Source organism: Panicum virgatum, chromosome 3K (assembly GCF_016808335.1).
Source record: "Panicum virgatum strain AP13 chromosome 3K, P.virgatum_v5, whole genome shotgun sequence".
NCBI classification, from domain to species: Eukaryota; Viridiplantae; Streptophyta; class Magnoliopsida; order Poales; family Poaceae; genus Panicum; species Panicum virgatum.
The window spans coordinates 17780150-17802031 of record NC_053138.1 but is presented as its reverse complement, the minus strand read 5'-3'; the positions used below and the strand labels follow the sequence as shown (position 1 = coordinate 17802031).

The 21882-nt window shown below is 47.3% G+C and overlaps 4 protein-coding genes and 1 non-coding gene across 6 annotated transcripts; 2 read left to right on the top strand and 3 right to left on the bottom strand.

The window, feature by feature from the left end:
* The first annotated feature begins 2108 nt into the window (after positions 1–2108).
* On the top strand, positions 2109–8281 carry LOC120698025 (probable hexosyltransferase MUCI70). Its single transcript, XM_039981471.1, has 9 exons — positions 2109–2497; positions 3189–3425; positions 3522–3735; positions 3840–3949; positions 4058–4257; positions 5034–5137; positions 7203–7390; positions 7477–7676; positions 7863–8281. Exons 1-9 carry the CDS (start codon positions 2242–2244, stop codon positions 8067–8069), a joined length of 1716 nt encoding a protein of 571 aa, XP_039837405.1. The 5' UTR covers positions 2109–2241; the 3' UTR covers positions 8070–8281.
* Positions 8282–8860: 579 nt separating this feature from the next.
* On the bottom strand, positions 8861–8933 carry TRNAK-CUU. Its single transcript has one exon. It is a non-coding gene; the product is annotated as a tRNA-Lys (tRNA).
* Positions 8934–9321: 388 nt separating this feature from the next.
* Positions 9322–11836, bottom strand: LOC120698024. 2 transcript variants are annotated; one of them, XM_039981470.1, is made up of 3 exons: positions 11569–11836; positions 10859–10969; positions 9322–10738 (listed from the first exon to the last, which is right to left on the bottom strand). In XM_039981470.1, exons 1-3 carry the CDS (start codon positions 11761–11763, stop codon positions 9620–9622), a joined length of 1425 nt encoding a protein of 474 aa, XP_039837404.1. In that variant the 5' UTR covers positions 11764–11836; the 3' UTR covers positions 9322–9619. The 2 variants fall into 2 exon arrangements, with proteins under 2 accessions (XP_039837404.1, XP_039837403.1); XM_039981469.1 differs by having other exon boundaries at positions 9322–10741; positions 11569–11834.
* A 1036-nt stretch (positions 11837–12872) lies between these two features.
* Positions 12873–13839, bottom strand: LOC120698023. Its single transcript, XM_039981468.1, has one exon. It carries the CDS (start codon positions 13375–13377, stop codon positions 13123–13125), a length of 255 nt encoding a protein of 84 aa, XP_039837402.1. The 5' UTR covers positions 13378–13839; the 3' UTR covers positions 12873–13122.
* An 860-nt stretch (positions 13840–14699) lies between these two features.
* Positions 14700–18011, top strand: LOC120698021 (RGG repeats nuclear RNA binding protein A-like). The gene is made up of 6 exons (XM_039981466.1): positions 14700–15157; positions 15427–15814; positions 15895–16033; positions 16823–16981; positions 17071–17133; positions 17642–18011. The coding sequence occupies exons 1-6, from the start codon at positions 14956–14958 to the stop codon at positions 17825–17827; spliced, it is 1137 nt and encodes a 378-aa protein (XP_039837400.1). The 5' UTR covers positions 14700–14955; the 3' UTR covers positions 17828–18011.
* The last annotated feature ends 3871 nt before the right edge of the window (positions 18012–21882 follow it).

Below are 21882 nucleotides of genomic sequence, written 5' to 3'. Positions count from 1 at the left end.
GGGCGAGCTCAAGGGGCGGCGCGCGGCGCATGATGAGGAAGAAAGGTTAGGATTGAGAGTTTGCACGAATCTCAAACACTGGAAGATGGGGAGGAAAAAATCTTCCAAAAAATGTATAGGATTTCCGGATGCATAAGGTGTGGTAGCAAGGAATTGTAAGCCCAGGCCCTTGAGTGCTACCTTGGGCCGGGCCTGTAGAAAGCTAAAAAAGGTTCGGATGGGCAGTTGCTAGGCCCAAAACTGATTGTCATCATAGTCTAACGCCGAACAAATTCACCATTTCTCAAAAAAAATCACCAAACCAGAAAGCCTCTTAGAGCAACTTCAACAGATTGATCTTCTCCTTTTTTCTTTCCACTTTTCTCAATATAGAGAATTGATGTTGAAAAAATCTACTCCAGCAGATTGATTTTCTATCTCTCTTTCCCCTTTATTTTTTCTCAATCCCCAATAATTTCTCTCCAGCCCTCAATAGAAAGGGGAGACATCACATCTCCCTTTTCATATAGAAAGGGAGGAAAATTAATCTGCTGGATCACTTCTTCCATATATGTTGAAATTCAGAAACGGAATTTCTCTATATGGTTAGAAAGGGGAAATGAGAAAATCAATCTGTTAGAGTTGCTCTTACCTTACTGCAGTGCGTTGAATCCGACTCGGGCAAAGTTTGCAAACCAACCTGCCGGCGACCTGGCCAAGTTTGGCAGCGCGAGGCGCTTTCACGATTATATATGAAGAAAAAGAACGTACAGGGCGCGAACCTTGGACGGCAAGACCACCACCGTTATCCCATCATCATCTAGAAAAAAAAAAATCAACACTACACGATGGAAACGGAGAAGCAGTGGTCCGTTGCAAAAGATACCCCTCGGCGTCGCTGGCAACGTTTTGCGGAGCGCGGCATCCAAGCGCATCTATGCCGGAACACTATGAGCCGCCTCACACACGACAGATCCGCATGCCTGCCTACGTTATGACCGTCGCGTGGCGTGAGGCTCCCTAGTGGCTTGTGGTGCCAGGCGCCTTCTTCGGCCGTTCGCATCTGGCCATTTTCCACCAGGCAGCAGCTCCGTGACAGCTGCAGTAGCGAGTTCAGAAGCTACCAAATCGGGCCGCAGATCCAGCCCATCCGAACCGTACGCGCAATGATTGGCGCACCGATGTGGTGGTGACAGCTGAGCAGAGCAGCTGAAGCTTCCGAGCCTCACCGGCGCAGACGAAACGAGCCGAGACTCCAGTCCAGGTGTACTCGTCGCCCGTTCCACCAAAACGGGGACGCTAAAACGTCGCCTCAGAAAAAAAAGGGCAGCAGCCAAAAGGAAAAGCACCACGCGCTTTCCTCAACGCTCTCGCTTTTGCACCAAAACATCGAAACGTGCTCTCACTTGCCGAAGGAACACTCCTCGCCACCGCACTGACTGACCCGTCGTCCTCGCCGTGCGGTGCGGTCTCGCGGTCCGCCAAATGGCAACAGCCACGCGCGGCAGGCGAAGAAACAATCGGACCAGCCAATTAGTAATGTTTTTTCCTTAATCACCGGCACGGACGCCGAGCCCGTTACCCCGTCGGCTTGCGTTGCGTTTTGCGTGCAAAAGGCTCCCAGATCCGGGTGGGGCGTCGTCATCCCGTTGACGTCCCCGTCGACATCAAACCGGCCCGGCGGCCGCGCCTTTAACCGCCCGCCTCGCAGTCACTCGCAGTCGTAGTCGCAGGGCCGCGTCGCGGACGAAGGCCGCGAGGAAACCAGCGCGCGCGGCGCGGTAGGAAGGAACCAACCCGTCCCCGAGCGCAGCGACCCTCGTCGTCCCGGGAGCGGGACGCGCAAAAATCACATCGCGTCCCGTCACATGCTCGCTCTCGCTCGCTCGGCCGGCGCATCACCTACCCTTCTCCGCTCCGCCCCAATTCCGAACCGGCGAATCGCGTCGCCGCCCGCCACGGCCCCCGCCGCATCGCGCTTCTAACCCCCACCCAAGTCCCCCTCCGATCCCTCCCTCCCTCCCCTCCCGCCCACGCCGCGCGCCGCCCGTCCAGGTCCAGCCAGCCACCCCCCCCCCCCCCCCCCGCCCGCGCGGCGTTAACTAGCGACCGCCTCGGTTTCCTCCCCCCTCCCCTCTGATCTGGTCCGCGACCCCCGGCCCTCGGCCGCGGCTCGCCCACGCGGACGCCGAATCCCGCGCCCGCGGCGCGGATCTCGCGGCCCCGGGATCCGGGGATTGGGATGAGAGCGGGGCGCCGGCGATGAGCGGCGGCTCGGCGGCGGCGGCGGGGCTGGGGCTGCGGTCCGGGAGCTACGGCTCCCTCCCGGCCGCCGTCGGCGGCAGCGGCGGCGCGAGGAAGGCGGGCGCGAGGGGGTGGGCGCTGCGCGGGGAGAAGGAGCGGCTGCAGCTGCTGCACCGCGCGCTGCGGCTCGTCGGCCGGCGCAGGGCCGGCGTGCTGCTGCTGCTCGCCGTCGCGTCCGCCGCCGTGTTCTGCTCCCTCTTCGCCGTCGTCAAAGGTCCGCGCGACGCCGATCCTCACCCTCTGCTCCCGGCTCGCCTGCTTGTTTACACTGCCGCTGCGCGCGCTTGTCTCGTTTGGGCGCCGTTAAGGTAGCCTTTTGCTTGGGGTTATGCAGCTGGCGTTTACAGAATTTGAATTGGTAGTGGCATGGTAATAGCGTGCGCGCGCTCATCATATACGCTGCCAAATGTCTGCACCAGTTGCATACTCGCGGATAGTGTGAAGGGACCCTCTTCTTACGACGCAGTCCTGTGTCAGTTGTGGATGGTTGGTATTGTAGCCAGCGACCTGGTCTATTGCTAATGCACGTATTTTGGTGTGGGTAAGGTGTATACTTTTTTTTTGCTGATTTACAGGGTAGTTCGAATGGAATTATGTTCTCAAATGTTTAGTATGGTTTTAATTTCTAAACAAAAGAAGTGTTTCAGACGGTAGAGTTGAGCTAAGCTCTGGCACTGCCTATTTAGCATGGCCTTTGGCAATCAATTTGTTGGCAATTCGTAATTGGGACACAGACATGAAAACTTGCATGCTGTCTCTAATCATCAATATACCTTTTGCTGCTTGTGCTGTATGCTTTTGTTAATGTAGTATCCTCAAGATGTGCCAACAGAAGTTTTCTATTGGAATGCGCATTGTTGTTACAGAGTATTGCTACTAACTATTTTCCTGTCAACTTGTTTCAGATGACAGTAGTTCAATTAGCATTGTGAATAATTATGAAGTCCCAAATGCCATACAGAAGTCAGTGTATCCAAGCACAACGCGACCTCTAATGATGTCTGGAAACCAATACTCCAGTGTTGTCAACAAAATCGAGCTTCCAAATCGGATTCATCTTTCGTATGCAAATTTCACACATCCTTGTGAAAGTTTCTCAGTTCCTCCTGCCCTGGTTGATAAGAAACGCACTGGACCCCGACGTAAGAGTTTTTCTTCTCATCTTTCTACTAGCATTGCAGTTTATTTGTATTTAAGATGTCGCTGATCATGTGATTTGTGCTAATTTCCTCCTGTAGCATGTCCTGTTTGCTATGTATCTGTAGATCAGGCATTTGCCCTGATGCCTCTAGAGGCTTCACCATCACATGTCCTAAAGAACCTAAACTATATATCTGAGGACGGCATCATTGCAAATTTATCAAGTCAGGGCTCTGGATTTGGAGGACATCCATCTCTGGAGCAGAGAAATAAATCTTTCGACATTAGTGAATCAATGACTGTCCACTGCGGGTAGGCTACATGCATCTCCTAGTCCAGATTAAATCTATACTTGTAAACAAAAAGTTATGTGGCATGTGAATACTCAATTGAATGCTTTATGCATTTTTTATCAGCTTTGTCCGAGGAAAGAAGCCTGGCCAAGGTACTGGATTCGACATCAAGGATGATGACCTACTAGAGATGGAGCAATGCCGTGAATTAGTTGTGGCTTCTGCTATTTTTGGTAATCATAACTGTATATTGATAGTCTTATATACCTTGGTCTTAAAAGATGTATCTTATCTATGGCTGTGATGAATTTATCTTCTCACTATGCTATGCCATTGCCCAGGAAATTATGACATGATTCAACATCCAAGGAACATCAGTGAATTTTCAAAGGCAAATGCATGCTTTTACATGTTTGTAGATGAAGAAACAGAGGCTTATGTCAAGAATTCTAGTTCTTTGTACAATAATAATAAAGTTGGACTATGGAGGCTAGTAGTTGTCCGAAACCTCCCTTATGAAGACCCAAGGCGTACGGGAAAGGTGCCTTTCTTACTAATTGCAATAACTGTCAGTTCTCCTGATATGTGCTTTTTCTATTAGCAATGTTTATCGTAAGCAACAGAAAGTGGTAGATTCCATCATTTTCCCTAATGGATACAAACATCATACCTGACAGAGCACCTAATATAAGCGCATAAACTTGTTTTTGGACCGAATTAACTACAATTCTGCCATGTAATGGACCCACAGGCTCATTTGCAAGTAGAAGGTTGCTGGCATGATACGTAAATTATATATTAATGACACTAGGCATTTAATTATAATCATAGATTAACACATCATAGGAAGTTTGGATCATGTATATTCTGTGAAAAAAAGGATAAAGTGATAACATTCTATATGTGTGGCAAACTTGTTCAGGAAACTACCGTGCAAAAAATAAAATGCTCTTGAGCTATACATCATTTCTGTTTCGTAGATACTCAATATTTATATGCTAACCTATTTAACAGATTTTCATAGGATGCTCTTCTGTCTTGGCTTAGCTCACAAAACCATAATTTATTTCGTACCTCACAAAACTATCCTACAATGAGAAGTCACAAATTTAAACTTTTATTGGAATTTTGGTGGTTGTTAAAAGTAATTACTTCCATGTGTCTGAAAATTCTTATAAATAAATTTTAGCTTCATTGACTTTAGCAGTTATTCAATTGCAGGAGATGTATTTGTTATTTGCAATTGCATTGTCATGGTTATCTCCTTATATACACTGTTTTTGATCATGTTGAATGGACACATACTTATTTGTGCAGATTCCAAAACTTCTGCTCCATAGGCTTTTTCCTAATGTGAGGTTTTCAGTTTGGATAGATGCAAAACTTGAGCTTGTTGCTGATCCCTATCTTCTGCTTGAGAGGTATTCTTGATGTGAATAGCTTATTTGCAATATGATATATTTTCTTGGTTATATTCTTAAAAGAGAACATCTGGAAAATATACATGACTTTGTCAAATTGGTGAGAGCTAAACAAAATATCGGGCTGCCTAAAGACACCTTTAATATCTTACGACCACAACGTGCCATTTCTGTGGTAAACTGGTTATAGCAGGTCTTTTGTGGGTGAAAGGATCGATGGACCAAGAGGGGGGGTGAATTGGGGTTTTTTCAATTTCTAAAACACAATAAAGCAACCTTAACCTATGCAAAGCTAGTAAGGCACCAATTCACCAACCGGATAACAAAGCTACCTACACAAGCTATGAGAGATAAAACGAGAAGTAAAGCCTAGCAAGGTAGAGCTAAGTTATGATCTCTAAGTCAAGCACATGAATAAATTGCATGAAATAAAATGTTTGAATAAAGAGAGTAGACAAGAGACGACCGGATTTTTTCCCGTGGTATCGATGTGTTGGCACACAACCCTAGTCCACGTTGTGACACTCACAAAGAGTCTTGTCACTTCCCAAGTCACCGAGACGAGGGCGCTCACTAAGAGTCTCCGTTCACCATCCCGGCGTGGTGGAGATCAAGCCACGTACAATCTTCTTCTCCGGGCTCCCACAATCCTTGGCAATCTCCGCGAGAAACACCTCGATCACCAAAATCGCCTAGGTGATGCCAATCACCAAGAGTAACAAGCTAGAACCTTCACTTGAGCAAGAACGGATGCACACAAGCTTCTCTCTACTCAAGTCCTTAGCCTTGCTTCTTGAATGATTGAATGATCAATTTGATGGAACATGAAGCTCAAGGTGGCTCTTGACTATTGTATAAGTGTATGGATGTTGCCTGGTGTCAAGAGTAGCAAAATGACCCATTGGAGGGGTATATATAGGCAGCTCACACGAATAGAGCCGTTGGAGAAAAGCTGCCAGAAAACTGCTTAGCGCCGGTTAATCCGACGTACCTCCAATAGCCAGCGTTGGTTTAACCGATGAATGTAAACTGCCCCTTCTGAAAACTAGTCGTTACAACTTGGGTAGATTAACCGACGTATCATCGGTTTAACCGGTGAGTGTAGTTGTCCACTGATCAACTGAAAAATCAAGTCTCTGGACAACTGCACCGATGTTAACTCAAAACCATCGTCGGTTTAACCGGTGAGTACAACTTCAGAAATCCCTGGAAAAACCATCTCACTGGTCAATTGCACCGACGTCTCAATTCAAACATCGTCGGTTTAACCGGTGTATAGAACCTTGAAACACCCTGGAAAAACCAACTCTGGACTAATGCACCGACGTTCAATTCAAACACGTCGGTTTAACCGGTGTATTGACTTGTCCAGACTCTGCTGACTTCGTTTAACCGACGTATAGAAAAATGTAAGCGTCGGTTAAACCGGTGTTAAAGACTTTTTTCTGAATTTGCCTTTTCTGATTTGAGTCTTGAATGAAATCCAAATGTTCTTGAGATATGAGTTGAGAACCACTTATTTGAACTTCTAGGAACCTGAGTGACCATAGTGTGCATCTATTTTTGATTGACCATGTCCATGCTAAAGTTACTTGGCCTTAACCCCTCTTAATAGTGCGATCACTACAAAACTACAAAACCTATACTAACCTAAGTGTCCTTCTCAAACTTATGACACTTAGGACTAGAAAGATCCTTAGTCTTGACATACATATGAGTTGAAAACCGAGATCGCTTTTTTGAACAATGGAATTGAGGGGCCTCTTTTGACATATGACCAAATGAGCGATAATGATCTATTAAGCTGCACAAACTCATTAGTCACAATAATGGTTGTCATTAATCACCGAAACATACCTTGAGGGCCTAGATGCTTACAGTGGGTTTAGACTGCAGAATATGCTATCTCAGGAAAACTTTCTTCTGTGATAACTGCTCACTTAGACAATGTTTCTTGTGTTTGCATTTGATAATTTTAGAACTGCATTTATTTTACTGTGGTATTAAAACTCAGCCATTGGGTTCCATCCAGCAATTATAATCTGATTGCTAACTCTAATTATAGGTTCCTGTGGAGGAAGAATGCCACTTTTGCGATATCTAGGCATTACAAACGCTTTGATGTGTTTGAAGAAGCAGAAGCAAATAAAGCTGCTGGAAAATATGACAACGCGTCAATTGATTACCAGATAGAGTTTTACAGAAATGAGGGCCTGTCACATTATTCTCCTGCTAAGTTTCCCATCACAAGTGGTCAGTGATCTCGTCAGATTCTTCTGTTAAGAGTGCATAAGTTTCTCACTGGAATCCTAATCTTGCCTCGTTTGCTTCGCATGCAGATGTCCCTGAAGGTTGTGTGATCATCAGAGAACATATCCCCATCACGAACCTCTTCACATGCCTATGGTTCAATGAAGTTGACCGCTTCACCTCCAGGGATCAGATAAGTTTCAGCACCGTCCGAGACAAAATCAGGGCCAGGGTTGGCTGGATGCCTGAAATGTTCCTGGACTGCGAAAGGCGCAACTTTGTCGTTCAGGTAATGCACTTCATCCACAATCCCATTGTGGTCTTCGGTCCTCCCGCACTTTCTTGTTGCACAGCTGCCTGACAGTTAGCACACAACTAAACTATAACAATCTAATGGCCTTTATCTTGGGTGTATTCCTACCGGACGCGCATGTTAAACTCAAGTGCTTTTCGTTGCTGTTGACACTGGCACCAGGCGTACCACAGGGAGCTACTGGAGCAAATGATTGCATCCGGTAGGAGGCCCCCCTCAACGACCGACGCACCACCGTCCCGAAAGCTTCGGCCGGGCAGCAGGAAAGCTCCCCCGTCGAAGAAGCCCTCCGTGAAGCGGAAAAAGGAGAAGTCGAGCTCACGGAGGCGTGTTCCCAAGCCCGTCGCCGCGGGGATGGGTGCTATGTGACGCAAAGTTTTTCGGCGGAGTCTGGACTCCCACACACTTATACAAGCGTGTACCGGAATACAAGCTGATTCGATTAGGGCCGGGGCCTGTAATTGCGCCCCGGCGAAAGTTGTCCATAGTTATTCTTCATTGTTGTTGTACATAACAGCGCAAATCAATATTCAATTCTGTTCATTGAGATTGTGCCTGGCTGTTGCTTTGCTCGTCGGAAAGTTGTCTTAGACTGCTAGCCTCTTTTTTTTCCACAAAATGTAACTGTATAAGATAGTCTTCATCGTTAAAAAGAATATAGACTAGGGGAGTTCAGACTTCAGAGGTTGTGGCCTTGTCCCTTGTGGGGCACCAGCCGAACTGCAGAGGCTGAGAGGCGCAAAGCACCGCGGCAGATTGGATCACGCATAAGCCCGCACGGCACACGCAGTGACGCAGATACAGCATGCGCGGGTGCAGTGGATGTCAGCTCACGGCTAGGCTAGCCGGTCAGGTTGGGTGGGATGATCATGGACGAGTCTGCACGCGGCACACAGCAGGCAGCTGTACCGCTAATCCCGCGATGCTGCTGATGACCAATAATCATCTGGGCTGCTAAAATAAAATTTCAGCACAAAAAATGAACATAGCTGTACCGCTAATCCCGCGATGCTGCTGATGACCAATAATCATCTGGGCTGCTAAAATAAAATTTCAGCACAAAAAATGAACATAGCTGTACCGCTAATCCCGCGATGCTGCTGATGACCAATAATCATCTGGGCTGCTAAAATAAAATTTCAGCACAAAAAATGAACATGCGCCCACCGTGGGGCTCGAACCCACGACCACAAGGTTAAGAGCCTTGCGCTCTACCGACTGAGCTAGACGGGCAGCTTGATGTAGGTTACAAATTAACGGTAATATACAAAGAAAGAAACCCAGAGTTGCAAGCTCTCGCATTCTGTCAGGGAAATTTTGTGTCCGTGGACGGGACCCTAGCCTGCATGCCCAACTAATTGCATGTTTAAGGAGCGCTTAGTGCATATATATACAGTATTATGCATTTTCTGTTGCAGGAAATAGTAGCACGTGTTAAAGTGGAATGAACCTTATGAGGAGTGCCTTCGTGGTAACAAACAAGGAGCGCTGATGATGTGCAGAGAGAGGCAGAGACTGCTAGGTGGGCTTCTAGGCAAGCGGCAAATAAGCCTCAAGCGATGAGCACACCACTCTAGTACCAAGTTAGCGTTATACCATTGAGAGCGTAAACTCAGCATCGGACAATGAAGAAAGATAATCAGTTTTATGATCAGCTGACAAAACATCGAGGGACTACAAAAGACTAGCAGCAACCCTTTGGGGCCATTCAGCACACCCTTGCAACCTCAGCCTGACCAAGCAAAGGCAGTGCCATAACACTTGACATACATTTAGTTTGGCTCTAAACACTATGGCATGGGCTAAACCCGTGTGGAGAAGAGGGTCTGATTGCAGTGTCCAGTCCCAGATCTCTTGCTACAACAAAACATCATTACCCAAGTGCGAACCGACCTGCTACTCCACATTCTATTCTAGAATCACAAAGCCTCTTCGAGCATGTCCAGGAAACGCTTTCCGTCCATCTTCTGGAAGAGTGACTTATCCAAGTGCAGCTCATTTGTCGAGGCTGCCTCGAATCGAGTCCACAGTTCCTTCTTGAGAGTAGTTTCTCCAGCCTGCCTTTCCTTCAGGTTCGTGCTTTCCAGGTCTTTCCAGTGGGTACCAAGCAAGGCCTTGCTATGCACGGCAGGGGTTTGGATTGGCTTGTCATCTGGAACATTGTATATTCCCTTCGTGTTACTTCTTGCTGGAGTTGGAAGTGGCTTAGCATCCTGTGGATCCATTAACACACAGGTCTTGAGCGGTGACAGGTACCACTGAAGAGCATCTTCGTCTTCTCTTCTGCGGTATGTACTTTTGGTAGATTGCTGGAGCCCATAAATGTCATACCTTGATGCCAGATCCTTTGAGACTTCATCCGATGATTCAGAACGTTTGTCACCCTGGCTTGGTCCATTGCTGTCAATGTCTTCCTTCCTTGAACCCTCCGGTATTGGAGAGAACAACTGATGTTTACTAGATAACGTTGTCTTCAGGCATGATCTAGGTAATGCCCCCATGCTCTTCTGAATTGAGAAAGTGCGAGGCGAACAGAGCATATCTTCTAGTGAGCACTTGTTTTCTGTAGAAACATGAGGTGTCATAATGGTGCCAGTCCTCGCTTCCTTTACCTTCACGCCTTGATCAGGTCGATCATCATCAGAAATGGTTAGCTTCCAAACAGGTAAACTGGGAAGATCCAACTGGTCCATGCTAGAAGCTATCTTCATTTGAGTTTTTGTTGTTGGGCACCTTGATGAGCATGCTTTTGTTTTTGGCAATGGTGTCAAGAGAAATAACTGCTTTCCGCTGTCAACCATACAAGCCCCAGTACGCCATGAGACAAGTGGTGAAGGTGAGACAGTCATGTCAGCCTCAGTAAAGTTGCTGCAAGGTGATGCTACTGGATCTGTATCAGGCAAGTTGCTGCTGCTGCAGATCAGCTTGCCATCCCTTTTTGCAACAGAATCTGAGCAAGTTCCCGGATTGTGTTTTGAGACATTTTCTGTATTTTCCGGACCAGTTTCTAGTGCCTTCTTCAGTCTTGAAGACCATTGCTGCTAACAAAAGAAAAGAAACGCGACGGTAAAATACAGAAACTGGTTAAGATTAAGAAAGGCACACACCTTTATGTCTAGATGTTTAAGAATCATGGAATATTTGATGACCGCACACACCTTCAAGGAATAATTAGTTTCTGATAAGAAGCCATTGAAGGATTGTATCTCTTGTTTCCCTCTTTGGGACACAGTTTGGTATCGAAGGGCGTCAGAAATCAATCTATCAATCTGGCAGACAGAATACAAAACGTTATAAAGAACAGAAAATTTGATATGTTTATGTTATACAAATGGAAAAAAATTTCATTTAAAAATAATTATGGAGTACACATAATCCTGTATTACTGTATACTACAGCTGATTAAGGGATCAGCAAGCGACTAACTGATTTGTGCACAAGGAACAATTCGCATTCCAATTCAGGAAAACACAAAGAAATTATGCTTTCCCCCTTTATTTATAGAGGCAACATTCCGTTCATTTGCTAGAAGAGTACGCAAACAGATAAACTCTACAATAACATAGCAACAAAGCAGGATGTGGTGTTTCTTATGCCACGCCTTTCTGAACCTATACGAAACTAGTATGCATGCAGGCACTCTGTGATGCAGAACATCACAAAAAAAACCCCAATCCAAATCGCGACTAATACCAGCACAGCACAGAGGTCAACTCACTTAGGCAGTAAAGCCCTAGTAAACTACCAAACTAATCTGGTCAGATAGTTCGAGTGGGAATCCATTTTCTCAAAGGATAGCACAGGTTCAGTCACCAAATACTGATTGAGATGGGGATCAGGGAGCCAGGGTTCGAGGGGGTGTGTCGACCTGGGAGACGATGCCGGCGAGGTCGGAGCGGGCGCGGAGGAGGCGGTCGAGCGCCGCGTCGGCGTCGGCGGCGGCGGGTGCGGGAGGAGGCGGCTTGCGGAGCAGGGATTGCGGCGCCGGGCGCGCCTTGTTGACGGAGACGACGCGGAGCGGGCGCCGCCGCGCCGTCGACTTGGCTCCAAGGCTCTTCTGCATAGCTTGGGGGAGGGAGATGGGGATGGAGTGGGGTTTGGGCCTTTGGGGAGAGGGGCGCAACGGTCGGGAAGGGAAGGCTCCGGAAACGGGGAAATTTGAACGCGGGCTCAGGAGCCAAGGAGGACAAGCCGAGAAGGCGACCGGAACGGACGACGAAGGAGAGCAGAACACGGGAGGGGTTTTGCTTTACGATTCGTGCCGCGAGAGTCGGGATCCATCCAACGCCGTTGCTTTACTACATGGTTCGGTACTTCGGTTCGTAGAGTTTCTTTAACCTGTTACTGCGGCGTTTTTTATGGAACAGCTCGATTCGTACGATTGTTTGAGTCCCACCAAAAATCCATTGATATGCAAATTCACGTCATGTATCGAGTTTTCAGCCTCTTGAAAAAAAGCATGTAAATGATTTGAAGTAATAAAAGTACAACTTTACAGCTCATGTAGGAAAAATTGACCACGTCCACTCATGTTTTCAGAAAGTCACATGTTTGTGGACGGATGGAGAGAAGCTTTTCAATTTAGAGTTAAACTTTTGAACTACCAGAATAAATGCAAGATGCGAAGGACAAGTTTGGCACCTGAGTTTTAGCGACATGTCACATATACACATTTGAAATTTGCTTGGTGCTCGAGAAAATTGCACCTAGTGGGCGGATCAGCCTAGATCACATCAACACAAAAATTGCCTGAAAGCTTCCTCCATTACAAAGAGCTGATATGCCGCAACACTTGGCCGGGCTCCGAACGGCTTCGACTTCATATGCCGCAACACTGTTCCCTAAAGTTTATTTTCTTTCTCCTCCTCTTCCTCACAAAACTACAAGGAACTGTGGCTTCAGCAATGCTACAATGATGGAGCCGGAGCCAGGTGAAGCTCCACCAAAGGAGGCGCAACTACATGATATGAGAATGAGATCCTAAGCGTCGTAAGCATGCTAATAGTGCTCTCAGTATCCTCCATGATCAGTTTCATGACATTGATCAATACCTTCTAAAGCATCTGGTGGAAATTTCACTTAGCACCTTCGTCCTACTCTGATCTCCCTGACCAGCTCATCAGCTAGAACGTCACTACAGTCTACATGTGACAGCACAATCTTCTGCTCGCATCACCCGAAGCTAACACAGGACTCTTATTCCTCCATGCAAATCAATCAAACAGCAAACTTTGTAATCGGCATCAAGTACAAACCAGTTCAAAACAGTAGGAAAAAGCACAAAATAAGCTGAGAAACTGAAAGATTCCAATTCCAGTGCACGAAACACAGTCGAAGCAAGGACTGCGTACAAGGCGTTCGTCGAAATGGCGCAACCAAACGCGCGAGGAGAGCACCGCTCCCCGCGACCCCCGCGGGCGCCTCAGTCGCGGAGCACGACGGCCGGGTCCTTGGACGGCGCGGGGTCGGCCACACCTTCCCCGGGATGGTCGGCGCCGGAGTCGTCGGATGCGGCGGCGGCGGCGGGGTCGTGGGAGGAGTCGATGGCCTCCTGCGCCAGGTCGAGGTAGGGCTTGAAGCCGACGCGGAAGGAGAGGTAGCCGAAGGCGACGGCGCCCAGCACCACGACCCCCGACCGCATCGCGTTCTGCCGCGCCCGGCTCCCGCCCGCGCCCATCGCCGCCACGGACGCCCGCGCCTGGGAAGGAAGGAAGATGCCCGGATGGATGATCCCTCCCGGACCAATGCCTAGGGTTAGTGTCTCTGCCGGTGGGGTCCCGAATTCACGATGCCGGTGGCGGTGGCAGATCGGCAGGCTCCCTCGCTCCCTTCCCTGACCCTGAGTTCCCTCTGTTTCCGCTTCCGCGTGCTCTCTCGCCCGGCCGCGCGCGCGCACCTGAACGACCAAATGCAGCAGCACTGAGGTGGCGTGGTGTCGCCGTGTTGCCTGAACTGAACCTGAAGGTTCCCGTGCTCACATCGCCGTGATGCGCATGCGCTGGCGGTGTTCTTTTTTCTTTTTTTGCGGGGAGAAATTCTTGCAGGCAGTGTAGGGCTGCGCGGCTGCGTGGAAATGCAACGACATGATCAGAGCTCGAATATCCAACGAGGAGCGTTCAAGTGTGCGGGGGAAAAAAGAGGGGAATTAACAGAGCATGGAGGAATAAAAATTTAAAAAAGGGGTGGAGGTTACAACGGAGGGGGGAAAAAGGTCAAAGAGACAAATATTGTTGCTGCACAGGATTGAAATGGAGACCTTCAGTGTGTAAGACTGACGTGATAACCACTACACCACAGCAACTCGGATGCTTCGAAATTTTGGAAAATGTTAATAGACATGTTATTCCTTGGCCTTGTATTCTAATAAAATCCACACGTGGATCCTTATCATCCTTTCGGGCATAATTTCTGATAATGGGTCTTAAAATTTTGATCGACTTGATTTCTGCAAACAATTAGGGCGGAGGTCATGAATTCGCAATTTACGGTAAAATATAAACTTGTTTATAACCATTGTGATTATCCTTTTATATCATCGTGTGAAAAAAGCAAATAATTTCTTACGGAAGACCCAGTGCTGTTCTATGTATATATGCTAGAATTGGATAGGTTGCATAAGCGGACGTGACTACGTGTAGCCGTTTAATCGAAGGTTAAACCCTGGACGCACCATAAAAACCTCGCCACGGAGCACGGCCGCGGAGAATCCTTCGACACCGACAGGCCCTGCCCCCCGTTCTGCACAAGGAGGAACGATCTCAGCCGCTCAATTGAAATCTCACGGCCCCGACCCACTGCCGCCCCCAGCCCACTAGCGCAGCATCAATCCCGCGGGCCCAACGAACCCGCGAATTCCCGCAACTGCCCACCACTGGCACCGCTAGGCGCCCCAGCTGCCTCCGCGCACCCCCTCATCAGCGCGAGGGTAGAGAGGTCATTTCCTGCACCAGGTCGATGGCGAAAGGATATGGGTTCGAGCGGAGCCGGTAGGAGTGGGACTAGAAATGCGGCTAGGGTTGGCACCTCCTCGCACACTTCTTCGCCCAATCGAGCCCCCGCTTCGTCTCCACACCCTATCGCCGCCGCCGCCGCCGAGAGCCCGAGACCGTAGCCCCCCCCCCCCCCCCCGCCCCTCGACCTCGGCAGAGCGATGGCGATGCGGTCCGGCAGGCGGATGTTGTAGCCAGAAGGGTCAGTTCCCCAGTCCCCACATACAAGAACGCGGCTGTAGGGGGTGACCTTTCCCGCCGTCTCCATGGCGACCATCAATCCCTTTGACATCCTGGGCGCCGACGACAACGACGATCCCACGCAGCTGCTGGCCGCTGCTGCGGCAGCGAAGCAGAAGGCCGAGTTGAAGAAGCAGGCGGCGGCGGCGGCGGCTGCGGCCACAGGAAAGGGCGCGCAGCCAGCCCCCGCCAAGTTGCCAACCAAGCTTGCTCCCCCAGCCCAGGCCGGTGAGTTCGGTGTTCGGTTGCGTGGTGTTTGGATCTGGGGTTTAAGATAGGTTTTGCCCCCCATTTTGAAGGTTGGATTATAAAAAAATGTTGTTTTTTGGGTACAATTTTAGGATATCCTGTTGATTAGCATACAGAACGTTGTTTTGATGTTGTCCTGAGAAATAATATCTGTGATGTTTGAAACAGATAGTCACGTTTTTAGTAGTTTCTGCCATAAAGATGTTTTTTTGTGGGTATGGAGTGCTTATGTTATATACATGTTTCAGTGAGGGAGTCTCGCAGTGGTGGTGCTCCCTCTCGTGGACGATACGGGCGTGGAGAACGCGGCCGTGGCAGAGGCGGGCGAGGGTATGGACAGAACCGTGAGAATGGCAGCGAAGATGCTAATGGGTTTCAGGGAGGATATGGTGCGGGAGGTGGTGCCAGGGCTGGAGGTGAAGAAGATGCCCAAGACAGAGGTCCTCGGCCACCCTACCGGGGAGGTGGAGGTGGCCGGTGGGGTGGGTACCGTGATGGTGAGTTTGGTGATGACTCTGAGAGGCCATACCGGAGGACCTATGAGCGCCATAGCGGTACTGGCCGTGGGTTTGAAATGAAGCGCGAGGGTGCAGGCCGTGGGAACTGGGGAACTACCACTGATGAAATTATCGCCCAGTAAGATAGCTGTGTTTTGCTGTAATCTGTTGAGGACCACATTAGTCAACTGAGTTAACAAGCAATGTTTGGATGACCAGGGAAACTGAGGAAGGCCTGAAGCTGGATGAGAAGGCCCCTGTTCCAGAGAAGCAGGGTGCACTGGAGGATGCTCCACAGGCAGAGGAGAACAAAGATAACAAGGACACAAATGAGGAAGAAGAGAAGGAAGAGGATAAGGTATACTTTTTTGTTGGAGTTGTATTGTTTATAGTTCATTTTGGAGGCAAAATCGCAATGTCTCAGCTGCCCATCTCAGCCTCACAATAAGTGTGATTTGTTAACATCTTGTTCCTGCTTTCAGATTATCGACAAAAGGTTATTACTTTGCTGTTAACTTTATGTTTGGTTGTTATTTGTTTGTCTTGGTCCTATGTTATTTGCTTGCATATTGAATTGGTCTGCAGTTAACTTGTGGATCTTGCCTTAGTTATTTGTCATTTCAAATCACTGTTATTTTTTTGTCAATCAGTGGGATCTTTTAATGTTTGTTCAGGAACGGAATGATCTACAATAATCATGCACCAAATGCAGGCATATACAATCTATTTGTTTGGTATCTATAGAGTTGCTATGACTTTATGATGTGCATATTTTCATGGAACCAATAGAGGAGAGTGTAATAGACAGACAAAAGTTTTCTTGGAAACTTTGAGGTCTGTTTCCTTTGTTTCTCTTTCATCAGCAATGTACTACCTATCCTATGGAATACCCATTTTAATGCTTGATTGCAATACTGATATGGTTCGTGAATCTACCTTAAGCATCAACACGTAATTAGCAATAGCTACAGTTGCAATATCCAACTTGAAACTTTCAATTTTTTATATTTCCATCTCCATTGTTTCTCATCCAGGGGCAGTTTTAAGCTGGGTGATCATTACTTCTGTTCCCCATAATGAAGATCTTTTGTTTCCTGATATATGTTTGCATGTTGATGATCGTCTGTTTGAATACTCGATTATGCAGGAGATGACCCTGGAGGAGTTTGAGAAAATAAGGGAGGAAAAGCGGAAGGCGCTTCTTGCCCTAAAGACTGAAGAGAGGAAGGTTGAAGTTGATAAGGACCTGCAGTCCATGCAGCCGCTTTCCACCAAGAAAGGAAATGATGAAATTTTCGTAAAACTGGTAATTTTACATTATGCCTATTAATATTTTCATGCTTTTATAACCTGATGGAGGTGTCTGAGCCTACTGATTAACTATTTGTTCTGTAGGGTTCTGATAAGGATGCTCTGAAGAAGAAAGAAAATGCTGAACGTGATGAGCGTGCTAAGAAGGTCTTGCATCATCCTCCGCTTCCATATTTCCTCTTATCAAGCGCTTAAAAATACTAAAAGAGTTTGATTTCCATTCTGGTGAAATTGAAAATAGCAATTTATTGTGGCACAGCCTATTTTGGGCCCCTTATGAACTCCATGAAGCATGAACACACCAGAATTATCTGCGCTCTTGGGTTCATTTACTCGTCCTCTGTTCAGTGGTTACAACTGCTATAGCTATTTCTCCTCATTGGTGCATTGAAATGAATGTCAGGATTTACACGTTCCTTTTCTACTCTATATCTGCTGCTAATGTGGAAGTTCTTTATGAACTCCATGAAGCATGAACCCATCAGTATTATCTGCTCTCTTGGGTTCATTTACTGGTCATCTGTCCAGTGGTTACAACTGCTATAGCTATTTCTCCTCATTGGTGCATTGAAATGAATGTCAGGATTTACATGTTCCTTTTCTACTTTATTATTTATTATAGCTGCTGCTAATGTGGAAATTCTTTTTTTTTCAGTCTGTGAGCATCAATGAGTTCTTGAAACCTGCTGATGGAGAAAGGTACTATGGTGGGCGAGGTCGTGGCAGGGGTCGTGGGGACCGTGGTGGCTTCAGAGCGGGATATGGTGGGGGTTACCGTGCTCCACCAGTTGCTCCTGCAATTCAAGATAAATTCCAATTCCCGTCGCTTGGTGGGAAGTGAAACACACCTTTGTGTCAGAAAACAGAATTTGCTGCCAGAAAACACATCTTTGTTGTCAGTGTCGAGCCCTGTTTTTTCTGCAGATTACCGTGCCAATTCTAATCAGACATAATGGTGTTGGATATTTATCCCCTGCTGTGTCAGTCAACTTTGAGCCCGTTTAGTTCTCAAAAATTTTCACGCACTACAGCACTTGCAATGTTTGACTACCAATTTGGAGTATTAAATATAGATAATTGACAAAACCCATTCCATAACGCCCGGGTGAAATCGCGAGACGAATCTAATGAATCTAATTATGCAATGATTAGATAATATTGTGCTACAGTAACCAACCTCTAATGACAAATTAATTAGTTTTAATAGATTCGTCTTGCGATTTTCCGTCCATTCGTGTAATTAGTTTTATAATTAATCTATATTTAATGTTTCTATTCAGTGGTCAAATGACCCCAAAAATTTTTGGGAACTAAACGGCCCCTTTGTATATCAGAGTTGCTTGTAAGAATTTTGTCAGGCTATTATCAGCTATGTTACTCGGATATCGGTATGAGTATCGGATACGATATGTATCGGATACGCGGATACGTATTTCCTCAAAAAACACCGATACGGGGATACGGCTAGAATAATTTAATATTAATAATTTTTACATAAAATATCACACTCATTAGTCATGAGAGTAGCATTTACATGAAACTAGTATTGCAGTAGTTAGAGTCTTACTCAACCGGAGAGAATAAGTGCATCTGGACTCTCTGGAGAACTACCTGTCCCCACATCACGTGACGCAGAGCCACACTGAAGACAGAAGAAGTTCCCATAAAAAAAAAGACAGAAGAAGTGAAATCAATAAAGAAGTAACCCTACCTCCTCTCTGCTCCTCCGCCTCCTCTTTCTCCTCCACTGCGCCGGCGCAAGAAGCGCCCGCCCCTCCTCCGCCAGCTCCTCTCCGCCCGTCCCTCCTCCGCCAGCCCCTCCCCGCCAGCCCCTCTCCGGCACGCGAGGCCGGCCGCGGCGGGAGCCCGCGCACGCGAGGCCGCCGCCGTTCCTCGCCTCCGCCCCTCCTGTAGCTTGCGGCCTCCGCCGCCGCCGCCCCTGGAGCTCGCGGACCCCGCGCTCGCCACCGCCCCCTGGAGCTCGCGGCTGCCGGCCCTGGAGCAGGGAGGGAGGAGGCGGAGCGAATCTGGGCACGCCTCCACCTCGCGGGTCCCTCTCCTCGACGCACCCCCTCGCAGGGACCGCGCACGCCTTCGCCGCGAGCTCGGAGGCGTCGAGCTCGCCGACCTCGAGCTCCGCCGTGCCGAGCTCGGGCGGATCTGTCCGGGGTGGGGCGCGCGGGCCGTGGAGGCCCTCCTTCCTCAGTTCCTCCTTCTCTCCGCCGCGAGCTCCACCCTCTCGAATACGTGTCGGATACCCGTATCTGAGCCAATACGTATCCATATTTTTGGGATACGGCTGAAAATGTATCCGAGGCGTATCCAATGCGTATCCATATCTGATACGTGTCGGATACGGATACGCCACTTCCCAGGCGTATCCACGTAACAGAGATTATCAGTGTCCTTCCTTCGACAGCAGTCATTTCTTGCTGGTTATCCAGCTTTATTTCAGCTGTGGCTATATCTTTTTATATGCATTTTTCTAAAATCTTTTGTCAGGATAATATGCGATTTTTAAGCGATTCTAATCTTCCAGGCGAATGTTGGTTCGGGTCCTAAACTCGAAAGGGTCATCTCATTTTTAAGCCGACACTGGGAGCTACCGATTCGGTCGTTACAGGAAATAAGATGGAGCTACCTTTTGCTGGCACAAGGTCATGACATCGAAAAGGCAGTAAATGCTGGAGTGATTGTACATCTACGGCAAAGAACATTGAAAGTCTGCTTACGTCGTGCAAATTTCATTGAGATGATTTTAGCCTCACCAACATTACATCAACTCCAGCCCGCGCAAAATACGCAGGTCATGGTGGTGCTGGATTTCTTGCCCTAAACGGCGCCGCGATAACAGGCGCGATGCTTTGATTCTACTACAGAAATATATTCCCTCCGTTCTAATTTATAAGTCATTCCAAGAATTTTGGAGAGTTAAAATTTTTCAAGTTTGACCAAATTTATATGACAATATAATAACATTTATGATACCAATTAAGTATCATTAGATTCTTTGTTAGCTATATTTTCATAGTGCACCTATTTGATGTTATAAATTTTTATATTTCTCTCTATAATTTTAGTCAAACTTTAAGATGGTTTGACTCTCCAAGATTCTTGGAATGACTTATAATTTGGAACAGATGGAGTATATTGATTCTCTCCAACAATCCAAATGCGTACACTTACATATCCTTGAAATCATGTTTATTTCTTACATATTTCTCACATACCACGGATCTCACATGCTCAAATGTAGTTGAAGTAGGGCGGAATCCAAGACTTGGTGAGGAGTATCTCGTACTTCCCCGCTGGTGGCTGAGCATGCCCGGCTTGCAGATCCAGGAATGACATGTCCGGGCTTGCACCCGACTCGGTGGCCTCTGGAAGTATGGAGCACCGGAGAGGAAGCGGATGCGCTTCGCCAGGTTGAACCTTGACAAGGCGAACGCGCGGTGGGCCACGTCGTCGCCATCATCCTCGCCGTCGCGACGCCTTCCTCCTCCAACGAGGGTGGCTCGGCACCGGACGATGTCAAGGTGAACGTCTCGTCCCTCAGGGCCTTGAGCAGTTGAGCTGTAGCAGCATGGCCCTGCCCGGGACGCGCCGCCGCTCAGCCTCGTCGACGGTGGTGTTGGCTGGGATATTTTTTCTTTCTTACTTTGTTGTTTTTGATTTTTTCCCTATTTTTTATTTTTTTAGAAATTAATTTGTAGGAGCAAGTCATACCTAACTCGTTCATTCCAGTACTGTGAAAATGCATATTTAAGAGATGGTACATTAATCGCTCCTATGAATTCTCGCTCCTATAAACAACTATTTGTATACCACACCCGCTCCTATGAATGTTGTTTTACCTGCCCGTAAAATATTTTCGGTAGTAGTGTTTTTTTCATTTTATTAAACCTTGCACAATAATATCATTTGAATTGTAACCTTGAGGTGCCGCAAAAAATTATGCCTCAATAAAATTATGTTGTCTTCTTTTCCCATCATTCGACTCATTTTTATTAATGGTATATGTGGATAATATATAGAGATTATACATGATAATTATTGTTCACTGACAGGTATGTTGATTTTTTCATAATGACATTGGTGATTAAATCTATAAATAAGTGGATCGACAGTTTAGGTTAATATACTATATAATAAGCAGAGCTAAAAGAAGCTAGCATATTAGATCTTACCTTTTTCTGCAAGTGAATTTGCTTAGCCAGATTGAATCTATATTAGGCCCAAAGATGACTCACCTTGTCTTTGACCCTGTCTTGTATTGCTCTGTATCTTGAGCCATCAAGAAGGTAGCAGCATTTCATCTCTCAGGATGACTCTTGAGCTGTCGCTTGGATTCTGACATGCCTCCCCTCGGCCTCCTCATCGATGATACAGGCCCTAAGAAGCAGCTGCTCTGGCCTTTTACATGTTCTCCTCAGCAGTGGTCTGCTTATAGACATTTATCCGGCCACGAAGGATATGGGTCGATATTCGAAAAACGTCCCCGAAGGATATGCCATATGGATCAATGCTGAATGCCTGTCTGAAGATGGTGTGGAGCAATTCGAGTACTCCACAATGAATCTAAGTGCCGCTGCGGTCTTCGCTTACTCTAGTGAAGTAGTATTGATTACATAAATCTGTACTTGGCTGGATCTTTCAATACACTAGCCGTAGGAGTGGGGTAGGTTCACAGGGTGCAGAAAAGCAGAAGACCAACCAAATACCAATGGCCTCAGTTATACGTTTAGAGGGGAGGGCTTAGCCACAGGATGAACTTGTCCTGAGGATTAAGTATACTGAAGGAATGAAACTGATTACGCCATTCAATGATGCAGATCCAGTGCATTTCAGCATTTCTTTGACTAATGTTCTAAAGGAGAGGAACCCATCTTGGCACTA